At 42.1% G+C, this 17,522-nt stretch overlaps 1 protein-coding gene across 2 annotated transcripts; it reads right to left on the bottom strand.

Moving 5' to 3' along the window:
• Window positions 1-1,732: 1,732 nt before the first annotated feature.
• On the bottom strand, window positions 1,733-16,378 carry LOC311342255 (gamma-sarcoglycan-like). 2 transcript variants are annotated; one of them, XM_084467080.1, is made up of 8 exons: window positions 16,261-16,378; window positions 8,379-8,573; window positions 7,544-7,648; window positions 6,362-6,449; window positions 5,504-5,623; window positions 4,882-4,954; window positions 3,938-4,061; window positions 1,733-3,011 (listed from the first exon to the last, which is right to left on the bottom strand). In XM_084467080.1, the coding sequence occupies exons 2-8, from the start codon at window positions 8,571-8,573 to the stop codon at window positions 2,844-2,846; spliced, it is 873 nt and encodes a 290-aa protein (XP_084323206.1). In that variant the 5' UTR covers window positions 16,261-16,378; the 3' UTR covers window positions 1,733-2,843. The 2 variants fall into 2 exon arrangements, with proteins under 2 accessions (XP_084323206.1, XP_084323207.1); XM_084467081.1 differs by having other exon boundaries at window positions 8,379-8,576; window positions 16,261-16,324.
• Window positions 16,379-17,522: the final 1,144 nt, after the last annotated feature.

Raw genomic sequence — 17,522 nt, 5'->3', positions numbered from 1 at the left:
GACTCTCTGAATCAGCCTTAGCCTTTCACTGTCTTATATTCTTTTTACTAATGCAACTAATGCAGTCATGTTGTAGGAATGACCTGTTATTATCCTGTTACTCCAATATAAATAAGACCCCGGAGATCACTGTTTCTGAGCACTTGGATTGTTTTATTCTGACCAGCAAGCAACTCAAACAGTCTCTGCACTCAGGTCAACAACTAATGACACACTCAGTCACACAAGGTTGCATTAGGCTTGGACCTCCATCTAGGGGCTACTTCCCAACTCGCTACATTCCCCCTCCCTCAGGCTATCAAAATATGTATGAAACTCAAACATCCTTGACGTATTATATTTGAGCCCATGGCTTTGAAAACTGTTGGCCCCTGTTGACTCAAACTGTAAACAACGGTAAAACTCTTGGTATGGGATTGTGTTCTACGGAGGAAACACTGCGGCCAACCAACAGCAGCTTATAACCCCCCCAAAGTCTAATCGACCATCAGGTCTCAATCACAGGGGAGGTAACGCCCTCTTTAACCATCTGTTAGGTTCTGCTCCACCTCTGGGCACATGGCGAAGGGGACTGATCTATAGGGCGGTGGATCATGGTGAGTCATCAGGTGTAAACACAGCTGAACACCATTTAACCCAAGTCATCCGTACATCTATTTGCATGCTTGGCGCATACTTCTTTCTCTTGTGCTTACAAAGTTAACCTCTTTCCAAATCAATGGTATTTCCCCAAAGCAGCTTTGTCCCAGGAGATGAGGGCCTGACCCATAAACGACAGAAAGTGGAAGTTTTCTTTTGTTTTTCATATTTTACTTTTCACCTCAGCCAACACTTTAATTGAGTCCCCAGTGTCTTTCAATTATTTTAAATTCCTGCTGTGCTGTGGAATGGGGGACGCTAAAGTAGGCCAGAGAATATTGTAATCTCCAATCTTTATCAAACTAATGACTTATTTAAAGTGTGAAAAAGCTGGGTGGCAAGTTTGAAAGGGATTGGATAAATTCTCAACAAATCGTATTCAAATTAGGATGTCTGGATAGGCCGTGGTTTATTTTGGGATACCAGTGAACATTAAGCAAACGTCATCCACTGCTGATTCATATTCCATTGGACCTAGTTACAATGCTGCTTATGAACCCACAGTCTCATGATGGTAACCCTGTCTAATTCATTCTTAAAGCTGATTGGCTAACGGATAGGTTTTTTAATTCACATGTCACTTCACTTAGATATCGTTGGGACATTTTGAAAAGATGATGTGTGCAAACCACCCAGGCGTATAACTTAAATCTTATTATATATCTTTTTCAGTAGTCCCCCTAAAAATAAATGACCTGCGTGTCTTTGTCTCACCTGATAGTGGCGCTGTGGAGCCATAGAGAACAGCCGCTGATACAAAGCGTCCTAAACGTATTCAACCCTAATAAACACTTCACAAACGCCAACGACTTTATTAATACCCTGGGAGGATCAAATACCTTATAACAATCATGCTTTCAAATTCATGATAGCTCCGGTCCTACGCCTGACAAAAGTACAGTGATAGAAACATTTGAGGACTAATCACAACACATGAAACACTTTTTAAAACTGCAGATGGCGGGCTGTGTATAAAGCTCCTGGGATCAAACTACTCTTGAGGGATTGGTTTTCTATATATCTATCTCTATTTACAATTATAATTAATACAAATCAACATTTTCATTAAACTATTTAAAAATAATTAAAACGATTAGAAGAATAACACTTTTATTTATTCACACACAAACTTGAATAAATACATCAACATTCAGTAACCCTAATAATCAAAAATGTTGACCCTTATAACAGACCTAATACTTTAGGCCTACGTTAACTATACAAACATAAATGTATCAAGTAGACCCACAGTTGCAACAAGCTCAAAAATCCCAGTGTCACATATATAAATAAGATCCTGTGTGTTTATGATAAACCAAACAAAGGTATACAAGACCAATGTTCTGTTCATGTTATGTTCAATGCTGACGTACAACAATATACATATACTCTGTAGGCCTACTTCCTGTTATAACCTTTGTAAACACAATGCAAACAAGATCTTTTAACATGATCTTTCTTTAAAGAAAACAAAATATAACTAATATAGCGAGGCAAAACAAACACAAAACTCAGCAAACCAAAAGAGGCAAATGACACAATCTAACAGTGGGAGGCCCTACAATGTTTATTTCATATAACCATAGTTTTCTTACAATTAAAATCACATTTTAATTTGAGATTTAAAAGATGGTGTTGTACAAAAAAGTGTCAATCAGACTAACTAATATGGCATATCTCCTATCATGCTTTTGTCCCAAATACACAAAAACCTCACACATCACAAACACAGCATAACAGGCGCTAGAAGATAAATCAATACACTCTGCTTGAACTGGGTCTTTACTTTTTAAAGAATCAATCCAAGCCCTTAACACGTGCACTTCTAATGTATTGCACTACAAAACATATTGCATAGGATATAAGCTGTTCAGCAGCTCCTTATTGCCCAGCCGTTACACTGTAGAAAAAACACAAATACATCTTTGAAACATCTCCACTGCAGGAGTAAGCCACTTGCTATTGGTACATTGAGAGTAAAGTTGAAAACTGAAAAGCTAACAAAACACCTGTCGCCCTTCGCAAAGACTTTGGCCATGCCTCAGAGACGTTTGCACCAGAATATCTCGTATCGAAGGCATGAACCGGGATGACTTATTGTTCTGAGGGTAACCGCGGTGATATATATAAACACTTGTGCTCGCTGCGTCCCCAGAAGCCTTGGATGACACTGCTGCTAATGGCTCTCTTTGTCAGGGCCCGGTCTAGCAGTCCTGCCTCTCGCTGCAGGTGGAGGTGACCCTGGCCTCGGACAGGACCAGTTTGCCGCTGGGACACACGCACACCTCGTAGAGACCCTGGGCGTCCCCGAACACGGCGCCGCCGCTCAGAGGCAGGCTGGGCATGCGCACCGTCTCGGCATCCAGCACCAGCTGTGGGACGGAGAGCGAGGGCGTTTAGAGGGGAGTGCTGCGGGGGGGGGGGGGGGGGGGAGGTTGTTGGCTTTGTTTCTGGAGGAGGCGGGGGGGGGGGGGGGGGGGGGGGGTATGACGGAGAGAGGATGGAAAATACAGAAATGCCTCGCAGTGACCTTGGTGTGCGCATGCAGTACACTACGGTTCAATACTTAAAAGCTTTGGGACAGATAACACATCATCTCCCTGACAGTACTGTGGCATGGCGTGTGCATACATGTGATCACCAGCCATGTGTGGAAAAGGCTGTTTGGCAACTTGCGTGACGGCAGAGGTGGAGAGGATGAGCAAGGGTATTGTCTCATTCTCCAGAGTCTAGGCGACATTTTTATATTTGGATTCAAATTAATATTTAATGTGGTCCCAGGTACATTATAGTGCATTCCATGTCATTCCGGTCATTTTACAGCCTTATCATCTCTGACACAGAACAATTCAGTTAGGGCTTATCTGGTTCCAAAATAATGCATTGTAATGATAGCTCTGCTCCACTTGGGAAATATTTTAAAAAGGCGGAAAGATGAGTGTAGGGCGACTGGGGTACAAATGCAACACTAGTGATTATGCTCTCAACAATCACTCGCCTTTGTAGCTAAAAGTCACAGGCTAATGGGATGCATGCCTTTTGCCAACCCCAAATGGAAATACTGCGAAGCAAGTCAGGGGAACATTTTTTGCTTGATAACCTGTTGAATAAAACAGCAGGCCTTTTGCAGGCCTATTGACGTTACTTTGATGAACGGGGGGAACGGGGTTAACGGACTTAACGGCCAAAAACATCTCAGCTCTCTGCTGGTCCTCTACCCGCAGAAGGAGCTGTAATGATGTAACCGTGACAACGCAGATCTAGACTACGGTGTGTGAATAAACATGGGTTTTCTCACCAAGCCTTTACTAGACTGCAGAATGAAGTCCATGTTGGTGGAAGCCTCGATGTTTCCGGACATGGCTTTGAGTAGCACTCCGCTGGGGGCGTCCATGGTGAGGGAGCGGGTGGGAGACTCCAACCTTAAACAACACCACAGTAAATCAAGCCCTTCTACCTCTGTACAGGCTCCTTCTACCTCTGTACAGGCTCCTTCTACCTCTGTACAGGCTCCTTCTGCCTCTGTACAGGCTCCTTCTACCTCTGTACAGGCTCCTTCTACCTCTGTACAGGCTCCTTCTACCTCTGTACAGGCTCCTTCTGCCTCTGTACAGGCTCCTTCTACCTCTGTACAGGCTCCTTCTGCCTCTGTACAGGCTCCTTCTACCTCTGTACAGGCTCCTTCTACCTCTGTACAGGCTCCTTCTGCCTCTGTACAGGCTCCTTCTACCTCTGTACAGGCTCCTTCTGCCTCTGTACAGGCTCCTTCTACCTCTGTACAGGCTCCTTCTGCCTCTGTACAGGCTCCTTCTACCTCTGTACAGGCTCCTTCTACCTCTGTACAGGCTCCTTCTACCTCTGTACAGGCTCCTTCTACCTCTGTACAGGCACCTTCTACCTCTGTACAGGCTCCTTCTACCTCTGTACAGGCTCCGAGGAGGACAACTTCATAAGGAGCTTTGTTTCCAAAAGCGTAAATCATGTTTATTTAAGTGTAACTCATGTTTATTTAAGTGGATGAATGGATAATAGTGCAAGTAGTTGTTATATTAATTGTTGATTATTATCAGAACCATGGCAAGTATTCAACCAACCAATCATTTCTATAAATTCTGATATGATTGACCGAGGCTTCTTTGTGAAAGGATGATGTCATTACCATCCTTTGAAATGACCGATGCACCATCTATAGTCTCACCTCAAGTCATCTATAGTCTCACCTCAAGTCTTCTATAGTCTCACCTCAAGTCTTTCTGCGCTTCTGATTTGAGGACAGGCACCTCTACCGAGTGCTGAAACAATGCTCCCTCAGCGCCTGATGGGAAACACACACACACACACACACACACACACACACACACACACACACACACACACACACACACACACACACACACACACACACACACACACACACACACACACACACACACACACTCTAGAATTAGCTCAGCGTTCAACATGGTGGAAAAAACTTTGGATCAAATATTTATCGCAAGTAAAGTTCAGGCAGCTGGGCGGATTGTTAAGTAGGCTTTACAACTCATCTGCTTATATCACATCCCAAACAGCTAACTTATGAAGACGTATTATAGATCATTCAGCCCAGCTCGCTCCAGCATTCATGAAGTTCATTTCTATTTTCACGCGGGAGTAGAGGGCGCGACTAAAGAACGGAGAGAAAGAATTACTTGTACCAATACGGCTACATTGCCCCCCTGCTGGTTTTAACAGGAACAAAATTACCAAAACACAACACTTATCAGTTGAACTTCACACTGTGAAGCTGACCAACATGTTCACTATGGTTCGTTGTATCGGTCACCGTGTTCACCGGCCCCTGGAGGAGGAGGTGTCAGCGTACCTAGCACGTGAAGCTTCCCGGTGCCCACCACAGCCTCTTTGCCATCTGCCATGAACAGCATCTGGCCGTCGGGAGAATGAATGACCATATTCTGAGCTTGTCCTTGTACTTGCGTCTGGCCTACAACACAATAATAGCAGCAAAACCAGGAGAAACTGTTGAATCTGAAGTTAAGCCATGTCAATAAAACAGACAGCATGCAAGACAACAGGGTGTGGATTCAATTACTAATTCATTAGGGTTTATTACACCAAGGGTTTATTATATCCATCCTTATTTTGATTAAAGAATGAAAAACTTGTATTTTTGCCTTTATATTACTAAACCAGATATGCATGATGAAAAGATCCATCCCCCCACTGACTGTAACAGAACGTTGCAAAAGTTCAACTGTACGACCTAAATACATTTCATAGTGTTGTACTTAATATTTACTGAACAAATAGAAAACAGCTTCAATGATCATGGTTGCATGATGGTCAGACACTATGTGTATGTTGGTCTTCTCCTCTTGTCAAACTGTTCCACCAAACCAATTGCCTTTCAGAGACCAAATAAAAATCGATTGCCTGGAAATGTCTTGTGGCTGCTAAAAACCCATTGAAGGAAAGTCGGCTCAAATCTATTTTAAATGGGAAACTAAGGGATTTTTAATGGAAGATGCATTAATTTTGACAGTTAATTTCAGATGATGCCTCGAGACAGGTCCTTAGAAACCGTGTGTGTGTGTGTGTGTGTGTGTGTGTGTGTGTGTGTGTGTGTGTGTGTGTGTGTGTGTGTGTGTGTGTGTGTGTGTGTGTGTGTGTGTGTGTGTGTGTGTGTGTGTGTGTGTGTGTGTGTGTGTGTCCTTCCTCTTACCCACAGATATTCTCCCCGTCACATCACCGCCGGGTTCACGTGCGTTGAGCACAACGTTTTCCTCCGAGGTCACGTGAAGAGAGGAGACCTACAGAGCATTAATACATCAGGTCATAGAGGAGACCTACAGAGCATTAATACATCAGGTCATAGAGGAGACCTACAGAGCATTAATACATCAGGTCATAGAGGAGACCTACAGAGCATTAATACATCAGGTCATAGAGGCCATTGGGGAACCAGGCCAAAGACACAAAGAACAATCTCAATTTCATTTCGAAAAAGTGACGACCATTGTTTATTCTAAGTAATGTTTTATGTTTAAATTTGAAGTTATACATGTTTAACCAGGCACTGGTTTATAAAACTGCTTCTGAGACTTAGAGTAGTATGCCTTCGTATGTGATTAGCCCAGCTTATTTGATTATATAGTTGACTAAATACATCTATCATTTGATTATAGTCATCATCAAAAAAGAACACAGCCTCGCTACCATTGAAAATAAAGGAAAACATAACATAACTGTAAGTAAATGAGCCAGACCATGAATAAGGAATACAGTTCTACAGAATTAAATTGGGCTGAAATATTGCGGCTATGAGCTTGAAACCCCCATAACATTTAAAGAACTCAGAAAAGTGTTTCCATCTGCTCCTAGCGTGCATGCTATGAAGCTGTTGCCACCACAGACATGCATGAGGTTAATCGGCCCTGTGCCCTGCTACCGCCATGAGAGGAACTGCCAAACGCTCTAAACATCCCCAAGGCTGCAGGCTGAAAAGTTCACTTCGCTGATTGCAGCTTGGCTGAAATGATGTGCGTGTGTGCGTGCGTGTGTCCGTGCATGTGTGCGTGTGTGCGTGCGTGCGTGCAGGTGTGTGTCGTTGAGTGGTTAATGTGAATCAGATCTTAACAGGAAGCGTGTTTCCCCCACGGATACGACCACCACTTTAATCACCGTGGTCAGTGAAATGAAATAATTCTCGTCGGGCTGCCGAAAGGTCACTTAAAAGACTGAACCTTCTCTTACTGCTCGCAAGGGGAGGCGGGCAGGGATGGATAAAGCCAGAGCAAAGTAGATGAAAAGGGAGAGAGGGAAAGCAAGAGGGAATGAAAACTGCAGAGTAGGTGAATTCCCTCTCTAGGGGTCAGTGCATGAAGGAGCTGTGCGATTGTCTTACATTTCTGGAGTGGATCTCATTGGCGTAGAGAGGAAAAAGGAACTCAGACTCTCCATCCTCTAGCCTGACTCCGTCTGGGTGGACTTCCAGTAGTCCCATGCCACCCTGCAAGAACAGCCAGAGAAGATATAAAGACAATACCTTAGGACTCTGGAGCTGTACCAGACCAAACCTCAACCGAAAATCATCTGAAAGGCTCCTTTTCCTCCACCATACATTTTACGAGCATGGCATGCAAGGCTGTCAACCATTTTGTTCCAGATTCAACAGATTGCCAGGTGTCTCCAGCATCCACAACACACTACGGGGTGCAGCAGGGCACGTTTTGCAATAAACCAGCCAGGAAACGTTTGTCTGTCGGTCGGAGACGAGAGGCTGCGTACGTGTGAGCAATTTTGTTTGTTGATTTTGTCTTTTCTCTGCTTGTGCCTGCATAATTCAGGAGTTTGCCATCTGCCGTCCTTAGACAAAACCGCCGCAATTACCCCATGCTGGGACACAAACACATCAACTATCCTGATAATACAGCCAAATATCCACAGTGGTTCTACCCACACGCTTCTATGGCTTATTAAACATGACAACAACAAAAAGAGTCAACAAGATAAGCCGCTGATAAGCTGTCTTGTTTGAAAGATTAGCAAACAAACAACCTGATGTAAAACGGGGCATCTCACACACACAAAGACAGAAAGACACACACACACACACACACACACACACACACACACACACACACACACACACACACACACACACACACACACACACACACACACACACACACACACACACACACACACACACACACACACACACACACACACACACACACCGTGTTGAACCACATCACTCTGAGGATCCAGATGGTGAGGGCAAAGTTGACCACCAGTATGGCGATGAGCAGCAGCACAAACAGATAGAGGCATCGCTTCCGCCAGCCGTAGATGCCGATCTTGTAGACGTGGTCGGGGATGGGGCTGGGCACGCTGAAGTCCTGCGTGGTGGTGACATACTGCTCCCGCACCATCTGCTGGGCAGGGAGGAGGGGGACCGGGCAGCACGGCCACCACGGAGGAGGGAAAGAAAGAGGAAAGAAATCACTCAGCAGAAAGTAGGAAAACACTCTCTTACTCGGCTTGTGTCATTTCATGCACATATCTGAGAACAGAGGCGCAGCTTGTGAACAGGCAAGGCAGGCCACTGCTTGGGGCCCCGCAAAAAAAAAAAAGACTATATATATATATATATATATATATATATAGTATCATCCCTATGGTATTTACCACTTGTTTGACGAAAATTATCCAGACTTTGAAAAACGGTTCAAGACTTTGCTTTAGTCGAGCCAATCACCACATTTATGTGGTAAAAAAAAGAATTGGCAGCACTGTTTCACCTGAACACGTCTGCAGTGGAAGATGAGATTCTGACAGTACAAGCTGACATTGAGCTTAAGTTCAGGGCTCATGGACAATTTGGGAACTTGCTCACAAAGGAAAAATATCCAAACATGAGGAAATGTGCTACCGCCTTGACTGCATTATTTGGCTCTACTTATTTCTGCCAGTCAGCTTTTTCTCACATGATAATCAGCCAGTTCAAATACCGTTACACCATCACTGGTCATTTGGAAGCCTGCTTGAGAATAGCTTCCAGCAGCTATTCTCCGGACTATGAAACCCTGGCTGACTCCATTCAGTGCAGGTCATCAGAGTATGTACTCAGTATATATAAATAAATATATGTTTAGCATTATTTAATGTAGGTAGATCCTTTTGACCTGGTCATTTATGAAAGTAGCTTGCAGGCCGAAAAAGTCTGGGCACCACTGAGCTAGGGCAAGCATTTGCCCTAGCAAAGGCCAGGAAACAGCATTTGTAGTTTGTTTGCAGTTATATTAATGTTCAGAATATCATATGTAGCACCTTTAAGGGTTTTGATGAGCACTGGTATTGTAATGTGGGTTTAATTACCTAAGAAAACTATTGCTGCAACTAATTTGAGATAATTAATACCAAGTCACTTCACACCTCTGTTAGGTGTGCATTTTATACTATGTTTATATCATTTTTTTTGTTTTATTGTTCTACATTTGTATTAATATAGTGCTATCCAATTAATGTGAACACTGACTCTTTTTCAGTTGAGTGCAATATTCAATGTCTTTTGATGTGAGTACATAGCATTTGCACTAGCCATGGCATGTAAAACAGCATTTGCAAAATAAATGCTTAATACATGGATGAACACTGGCCTTATACTGTTTTGGTCAGTATTAATATAACATAATGCTGATGAACACTGGCCTTATACTGTTTTGGTCAGTATTAATAAAACATAATGCTGATGAACACTGGCCTTAATACTGGTTTGGTCAGTATTAATATAACATAATGCTGATGAACACTGGCCTTATACTGTTTTGGTCAGTATTAATAAAACATAATGCTGATGAATGCTGGTTGGAGGGGCCCCCTAGGAGTTTTTGCCTAGGGCCCCAACAGACTCTCAAATGACGACAAGGAAGAAGTTGTCATGTACATCCACTATAATGACAGTGTTATAAAACTTATTTTTGAACTATTTGCTGATTTTAAGAGCATTAGGGGCTGGACATTGTTCTGCAGCCTGCCTACAATGCATTTTTTAACTTTGCCTTTATTTTCTTTAATTTATCTATTTTATTTAATTATTTCAATTATTTATTTTATTGTATGATGATGTTTTTATGTGAAGCACTTTGATTGATTCAATTTATTTCAGACATATCAACAAAAATCAAATATCAAAAATACAAACAAAAATGGAAAGCACGAAAAATCCATCAACAATGTTCAAATTATTTCATAAATAAAAAATAAAAATATTTAATATATTCAATTACATGCCTGAAAAGGAGTAGGAAGAAGTATAAAACTTATCTAATCCTACCCTTCTTCCTCAGTTCAATAATTAATATTTATTAAATTAACTTCCTGTGTTCCTTCTGTATTTGTATTTGTATTTGTATTCTGTATTTGCTGTACTATATTTCTATACAATCCATATATCTATACAGTTTGGTACAGTATGTTAACAATTTATACATTTAATACAATCATATATATATATATATATACATACATACACACACACTATTATTATTAGGTTATTATTATTATTAATTCCTAATAAAAAGAAAAAAACCTTTTCTTAATGCTCTCCCTCATCCCTGTACCTGTTAAAAATCATTGCTTTGAAGTTTTTTTTTTAAACTGGATCATGTTTGGACATTGTTTTAGCTCTGTGCTCATACCATTCCACAGTTTCCCACCACCAACTGAAATGCATTGACTTTTTAAAGTCGTGTGAACCGCTTGCGACTTAAAAGTTAACTTTTCCCTCAAATTATAACCCCCTCTCTGTCGAAAAAAAAGTTATTATATCCTGCTTTATGAATTGTTCTTATTGCTCGTTTTTGAAGTGTGACCAGTGGTAGCACTGAGGTTTTGTAGGTGTTGCCCCAAACCTCCACACAGTCATTTAAATAAGGTACGATAATTGAACAGTAGAGAATATGCAATTATCTGTGATCCAATACGTGCTTTGCCTTGTACTGAGATGCTTCTTGACAGTTTAGATTTAACATGTTTTATGTGAGGTTTCCAGCAGAGCTTGTGGTCTATTGTCAAACCTAAAAATGTATTTACATACACTTTCAATATTAACTCCATCAATCTTAACATTTACGTCATTATTTAAACGACAATTTCCAAACAACATGATTTGTTTTACTTAAATTCAATGATAATTTATTATTGTCAAACCACCTTTTTAATTTGCTAATTTCAGATGTTATTAACTCCAGAAGCTGCTGCAAATAAAAAATATATATATATATTTGTGTCCTCAGCAAATAACACAAATTGAAGAATATTTGAGGTTTTACCTATATCATTTATGCAGAGAATAAAGATAATTGGCCCAAACACTGACCCCTGGGGGACACCACAAGCAATGTCCAAACAAGATGACAAGTATTCACCCATCATCACAAACTGTTGCCTATTATGTAGATAGCTCCTCAGCCAGTTCAATACAACACCCATGATACCATACCGTTCTAATTTATTAATTGATTCGTGATTTATTGTATCAAATGCTTTCTTAAGATTGATAAAGACACCAGCTGCATATTTCTTTTGGTCCAGGGAACTTGTGATTTTTTCAATTAGCTCAATGACTGCCAATGAAGTGGATCTGTTGGGTCTGAATCCATATTGGCTGTCAGTTAGTAAGTTGTGTTTATTGATGAATTAGTTCAGTCTGTCAGCAAAGAGTTTTTCTAAGATTGTATGTGGTATTTATCTCCAGTTTTGTACAGCTGTATAATTTTATACAATTTTAATTTTTCTTGAGAATTTACCAGTTTTAAATGATAAGTTATAGATGTGCGTTAGTGGTTTTGCAATTCCTTGAATTACTTGTTTAACTATTCTCATGTCAATGTCATTATAACCAGTAGAAGTTTTGTTTTTACATTTATGAAGTTTCTAGAATGTCACTCTCTTCTACTGCTGTTAGAAACATTGATTTTGGATTAATGTCTATGCAATCATAATTCTGCTTGTCAGATATCACAGAAACAGGAATCTTTTTATGGAGGTAGATTTGTGTCTTTATTATGCAATCAAACAGAATAGGTCTGAGAGCAAAACTTTCCACACTGCAATCAAAAAATAGATTTGAGAGCAAAACTATCAACACTGCAATCAAAAAATGTTTTATTGCAAGTAAAATAAATGTGATTAAAAATGTATTAATGGGAATCCAAAAGTTTTGTCTGCAAATCCAAAAGTTTTGTTTGCGAAGCCAAAAGTTTTGTTTGCGAATCCAAAAGTTTTGCTTGCAAATCCAAAAGTTTTGCTTGCGAATCCAAACGTTTTGCTTGCTGTTGAGCTGAATCTCGTGGGCGGGACCTACGCCGAAAGATGTAAGACACGTCTCTATTGGCCAGTCTCGATCGGAGTGACAGCTTGGCAACTCCGCTCCCGAGTCCCGCTCGGTCTCATCATGGACTTCAAAACTCCCTCTCTCGTTACTAACTGTGGATAGTAGACAATAGAGACGTGTCTTACACCCTAACTCAAACCTATTCTGTTTGATTGCATAATAAAGACACAAATTTACCTCCATATCTTTTCAGCCAGTTTTGGTCCAACATTTACAAAATAATTATTGAAGCCATTAACTGCATCATCCATATGATCAACTTTGAGTCTGCCTCGTGTATGCAAAGTGCTATATAAATAAAGATTCCTTGCCTTGCCTACCTGTACCTTCATTGAATTAGACTCCCAACCCTTAACTACTCAATAAACACATTCATATAAAGGGTAAGAAGATCAGAGTAACTTGCTAAGGATACAAGTCTATCCTAAATGACTTAATGCTAAATCTCACCGCCTTGAGGAAACTCCCTTGTTTGGGCAGTGCCAGCCAGCACTTACAGCACTTGTCCTGGCATATCTGGCAGTCAGCAATGGAAAAATTGACAGGACTTCCAGGAGTGGAGTAAACATGTCTAAAAGAGTAATGCTACTCGGTGTAGTATATAGAGGCTGTAGTAGCAGGCTACAGCATGCTATCAGAGGAAGAATAATGTGAGTTCCGACTCAAGTGAATAATTCATAATGTATCAATTATGTATTATTTATCAGGCAGTTTATGCATCCAGTTAGTAAAGGAGATATGAACTAACCCAAAGCACACGCACCCTGCATGAGAACAAGTTAGGAAGCAGATCCAGACTGGATGAGGCTCATTAGAGAGGTTAGGGTAAGGCACTGGGGAGGCATTCTGTTGCTCAATCAGCCTTATAACACAAGCTGCTCTGACTGAAACCGGCCTGGAGAAAGATGTTGGTTTCTATTAATGAAATCTAAAATAGTAAAAACAGGTCGTAACATCCAAACTAAACACCCTTTCCCGGAGTTATTTCCACTCTGGAGCCTAAAAATCTAAACTGCTCTGTGGAGTGAAACACAGATGAAGCGATCAATATGACTTTCTCCTCCTTTGGGGAATCAGGGGAGAAAACACACACACACACACACACACACACACACACACACACACACACACACACACACACACACACACACACACACACACACACACACACACACACACACACACACACACACACACACACACACACACACACACACACACCAGCCATTTCTCCAAACTCCCTGGGTTCCCTGAAGGCACCACTGTTCTCGTACCGGCTTGCCCAATGTAACGCTAAAGACATCTAAACAAATGTGCACTTGCACTGTCTCCACGGAGTGAATCATGCATGCAACGGGGCCGTTGGATTTACATAGAGGACAGATGCTGTCTGCGAGCCCCACAGTAACCCTGGTTTGCATCACCTTTAAGGGGCCACTGCTCAAAGCCAAACAATGCATCTTGGTAGACACTAACAGATGTGTTGCCAAGCGTCTCCCAGCTGAGCTTTGGATGACCTCCATGTTAGGCCGGTGTTCAGCTCACGGCTCGTCGCGTGTCTCTGTAGAGTCCTTCTGATTGGGTGGATCTAAAAAAGGACTACTGGAAAATCTGTGCTTTTATCATTCAAGCTGGAGGATCTTCTTACATATATATATATGTCTCATACATAATATATGAATCAATAGTATATTTATTAATAGATCCACAATCCACAGTGATCATATATAGTGGCCTGTTAGAAACGGTTCGGAATATACGCACAGAAAAAAAAAACACCTCCCCAAAAAGGCAGGATCATGCGCACCAAGACCACAAGTACTGATTTATGGCTGCCCATTGTACAACCTGAAATATGTACACGTTGCTGGAGGAGGCTAAGCCCACTTGAAGAGAGGGCGGGAGAGCGAGGCAGCGCTGATAAGGACCAGGTTATTAAATGCAATGCTATTTACTTCCTCTCTATCTGGCCTCATTTATATTCATTAATTTTGGGAGATGAGTGAGGATATGTCAGAAAGGCCCAGGAATGAAATGTCAGCAACAATTCCTGAAAACGTGCTGAGAAACTATAATAGTACACTGTTGGTCTTTTAAATATTGGGCTGGAGATGTGAGAGTGACCCGTGGCACAAAGTCACGCATTGAGGATTAGACACAGTTTGTTGCAAACACTCTGTGATATGCAATCTGGGTAAACGACCAGACAAAGTAGTGCAGCTCTGGGTTTCGGTCATTATGGTGTTAATGAATTTGTTCAAACTCAATCTAATAAATTGAAACGAGGGCATTACAGGGCTTACAACTAGGAGGAGCATAATGGAGGGGGGGAGGGGGGGGGGTTCCTGAGGCTAAAGCTGCGTTGAAGCTGCTGCTCCAGGCTCCAGTTTCAGGCTGGAGCCCCTCCACCGACTGAAGCCTTCCATAGCAACCCAAATAAACACTGTTCGAAGCGACCTCGCCACTGGACCAGTATGGAAGGAATCCTCAATTAAAGGGGCGTTGTGATCAACATAAGGTCTGACCTTGGATGTGTCCCACAGAGCAGTGGTCTCAAGTTATTCCTTCAGGGCTAAAAGACAGACACACACATTAGTGGAATACGTTATACGTCTGCACTGCAGACAACAGTCCTTACTCCATTTGTTCATCGAAAAGGTAATTGAAGAACAGTGCTTTGCAGCAATGTTGTTAGAAAGGACCAAACAAGTCAGTGTTGTTTAGCTTCTTTCGCGTTGAAGCCAGTGATCACATTTCCACTCTCTATATTATGAACCCAATTGGAGGATGGCACCTTCTAGTTTTGCTTTTTAGCCTTTTGTCTATTAACCTATTGAGATGCTGTGTGTCTGTGTGTTTGACCTCTACTCTGAGAACTGTTGTGTTGCAGAGAATAAAAGTCCCTACTAACCCACAAGGGTCTCCGTCTGTAATTGAGATTCCAGGCTTCTCTGACTCATCGTGACCTGAGGAAACGCCAGCAGAACTTAAGGAGGGAGAGAGAGCAATAGCCACTTCATTGAGCAATGGCCTTCATTTATTTTTTTGTGTCAAGTTTTGTCTCATTCACCTATAAAGATGGATGGAACATGTAAATAACCCAAATGAGTTAGACACCGCAAGTTGCATTTGTTGATTGAAAGCTGAGCTGAACACAGACAGAGAGAGATCTGTCTCGGTCCCTGTCTAGAAAGTTGCCGTCTGCCTGTCTCTGCTGTAATGCTACAACGTCTAAAAATAGCACGCAGCATTGTGAACTAAATTTAAAAAGGCGCCTGAGCACTGTCACAAACACGCACAAACTGTTTCAACTCATACATTTCTGCATCATTAAAACTAAACTCGTAGCAGCAAACACTTCACACGCACATCCTTACCCAGACACACACAGGAAAACGTGGCTCCTCTGAATGAATATCGCCATGTAGGGTAAAACTGCTGACAGCTGGCAATAAAACCTTTTCCCCTCCAAAAGGCAAAACCGTCATTTAAAAGGACACCAAGTCCTACAGACCATTCATATCACTCTTTAGACTGACTGGAGAAAGATGATCATCATAGACACACCATCTCAGATAAGTTTGTATAGGCCTAATAGGCGAATAAGTTAATGATAATGCCACTTGACCTTTGACAGCTTATAAAAGGGAAATAGAAAAACAACTACTATTAGCAAATGGGAAAGCCTTGTGGGCAATTAACAGAGAAAGGGTCTTGCTTACCTCTGTGCTGTAGCACGGCAGTCCTCTCTCTCTCTCTCTCTCCGAGGCTGAGGAAGGCAGCGGCAATGGTGAACCTCCTCCGGTGTGTGACAGCCAGTCAACAGCTGCGTGCCATATATCCATAGCCCTGTCCCCCAACCCATCTCCACCAGACGGCGCTCCCATTCCCTGCTGGTCCAGTGGAACCCCCCATCGATTACACCCATTCCCTATCGCTCCACGTGTCCCACCCCATCATCTCATTAAAGTGTGGGATGCGTGGATATGTATTAGGAAAGGCGGGTGGCAAAGCTGGAGAGACGCCCACGTAAAAGAAAGCGCTCGAGTAGACTGTAGTCCGTGGACTGGAAGGAATGCGTTTGGCAGGCAGCAGCTTCACACACACACACACACACACACACACACACACACACACACACACACACACACACACACACACACACACACACACACACACACACACACACACGTATGAAAGTTGGATTTTTTTTGTTACTCAACTGAGAATGAAGATGCGTTTCAGGAGTTAATAAGCTATTATTTGCAATTGTGGCAGCCGCTTCTTTTTGTGGTTGTAGTTTTCTGGAACACCGTCTCATTCTGAATGTTCCTCACATGAGTTATGGTGAGAAATGAGTTCAAATACTGAATCATCCGCTTTTTTTTGCAATTCACCTTGCGAAAGACAGCCTTCGCCCTGTACTTAGAATAATAGTGTTACATGTCTCCATGGAGCCATAAACTATCACTTTACAAAATAAGTTGGTCGTTAAGGATCCCTACAATCTAAATCGTGCAAGACAATTCCTCGCACGGAAAGGACTAATAGCCCATAAATAGAGCCACGTTTCCAGGAGATATGATTGGCCCGCCCCTCCTGAAGACGAGCCATTCATGGGGTGAATCAATGAGCGGTCACGTGACCTCCGAGGGGAAAACAATGGAGTGCAGTAATTGTTTTTTGCTCTCGCGGGCACACATTAAGGTGGATGACTCAATGTTGGCTGATACTGGCCGATCTGTCAGTGGAGAGAAACCCCAAGTTTGTTGTGCCACTGCTTGCGGTGGCGCTCTACGGTGACAGAAGAGACACCTGACAGCATCCATCAGACGGCTCCCTTGTCTTGCACGCCCAGAGAGAAAACACACACCGCAGATAGCTGCGTTTAATACCATTTCTTGTCAATATCTCAGAATGGCCCATAGCCACTGCATTGCAACGGGAGACATGATTAATCTGCCACTGAAAGTTGTGTTGGAGA

The sequence above is a fragment of the Micromesistius poutassou genome, assembly GCF_964030765.1.
Source record: "Micromesistius poutassou genome assembly, chromosome: 4".
In the NCBI taxonomy this organism is placed as follows: domain Eukaryota; kingdom Metazoa; phylum Chordata; class Actinopteri; order Gadiformes; family Gadidae; genus Micromesistius; species Micromesistius poutassou.
Note: the sequence above shows the minus strand (reverse complement) of the source record. Positions and strands in the feature narration are given on the sequence as shown.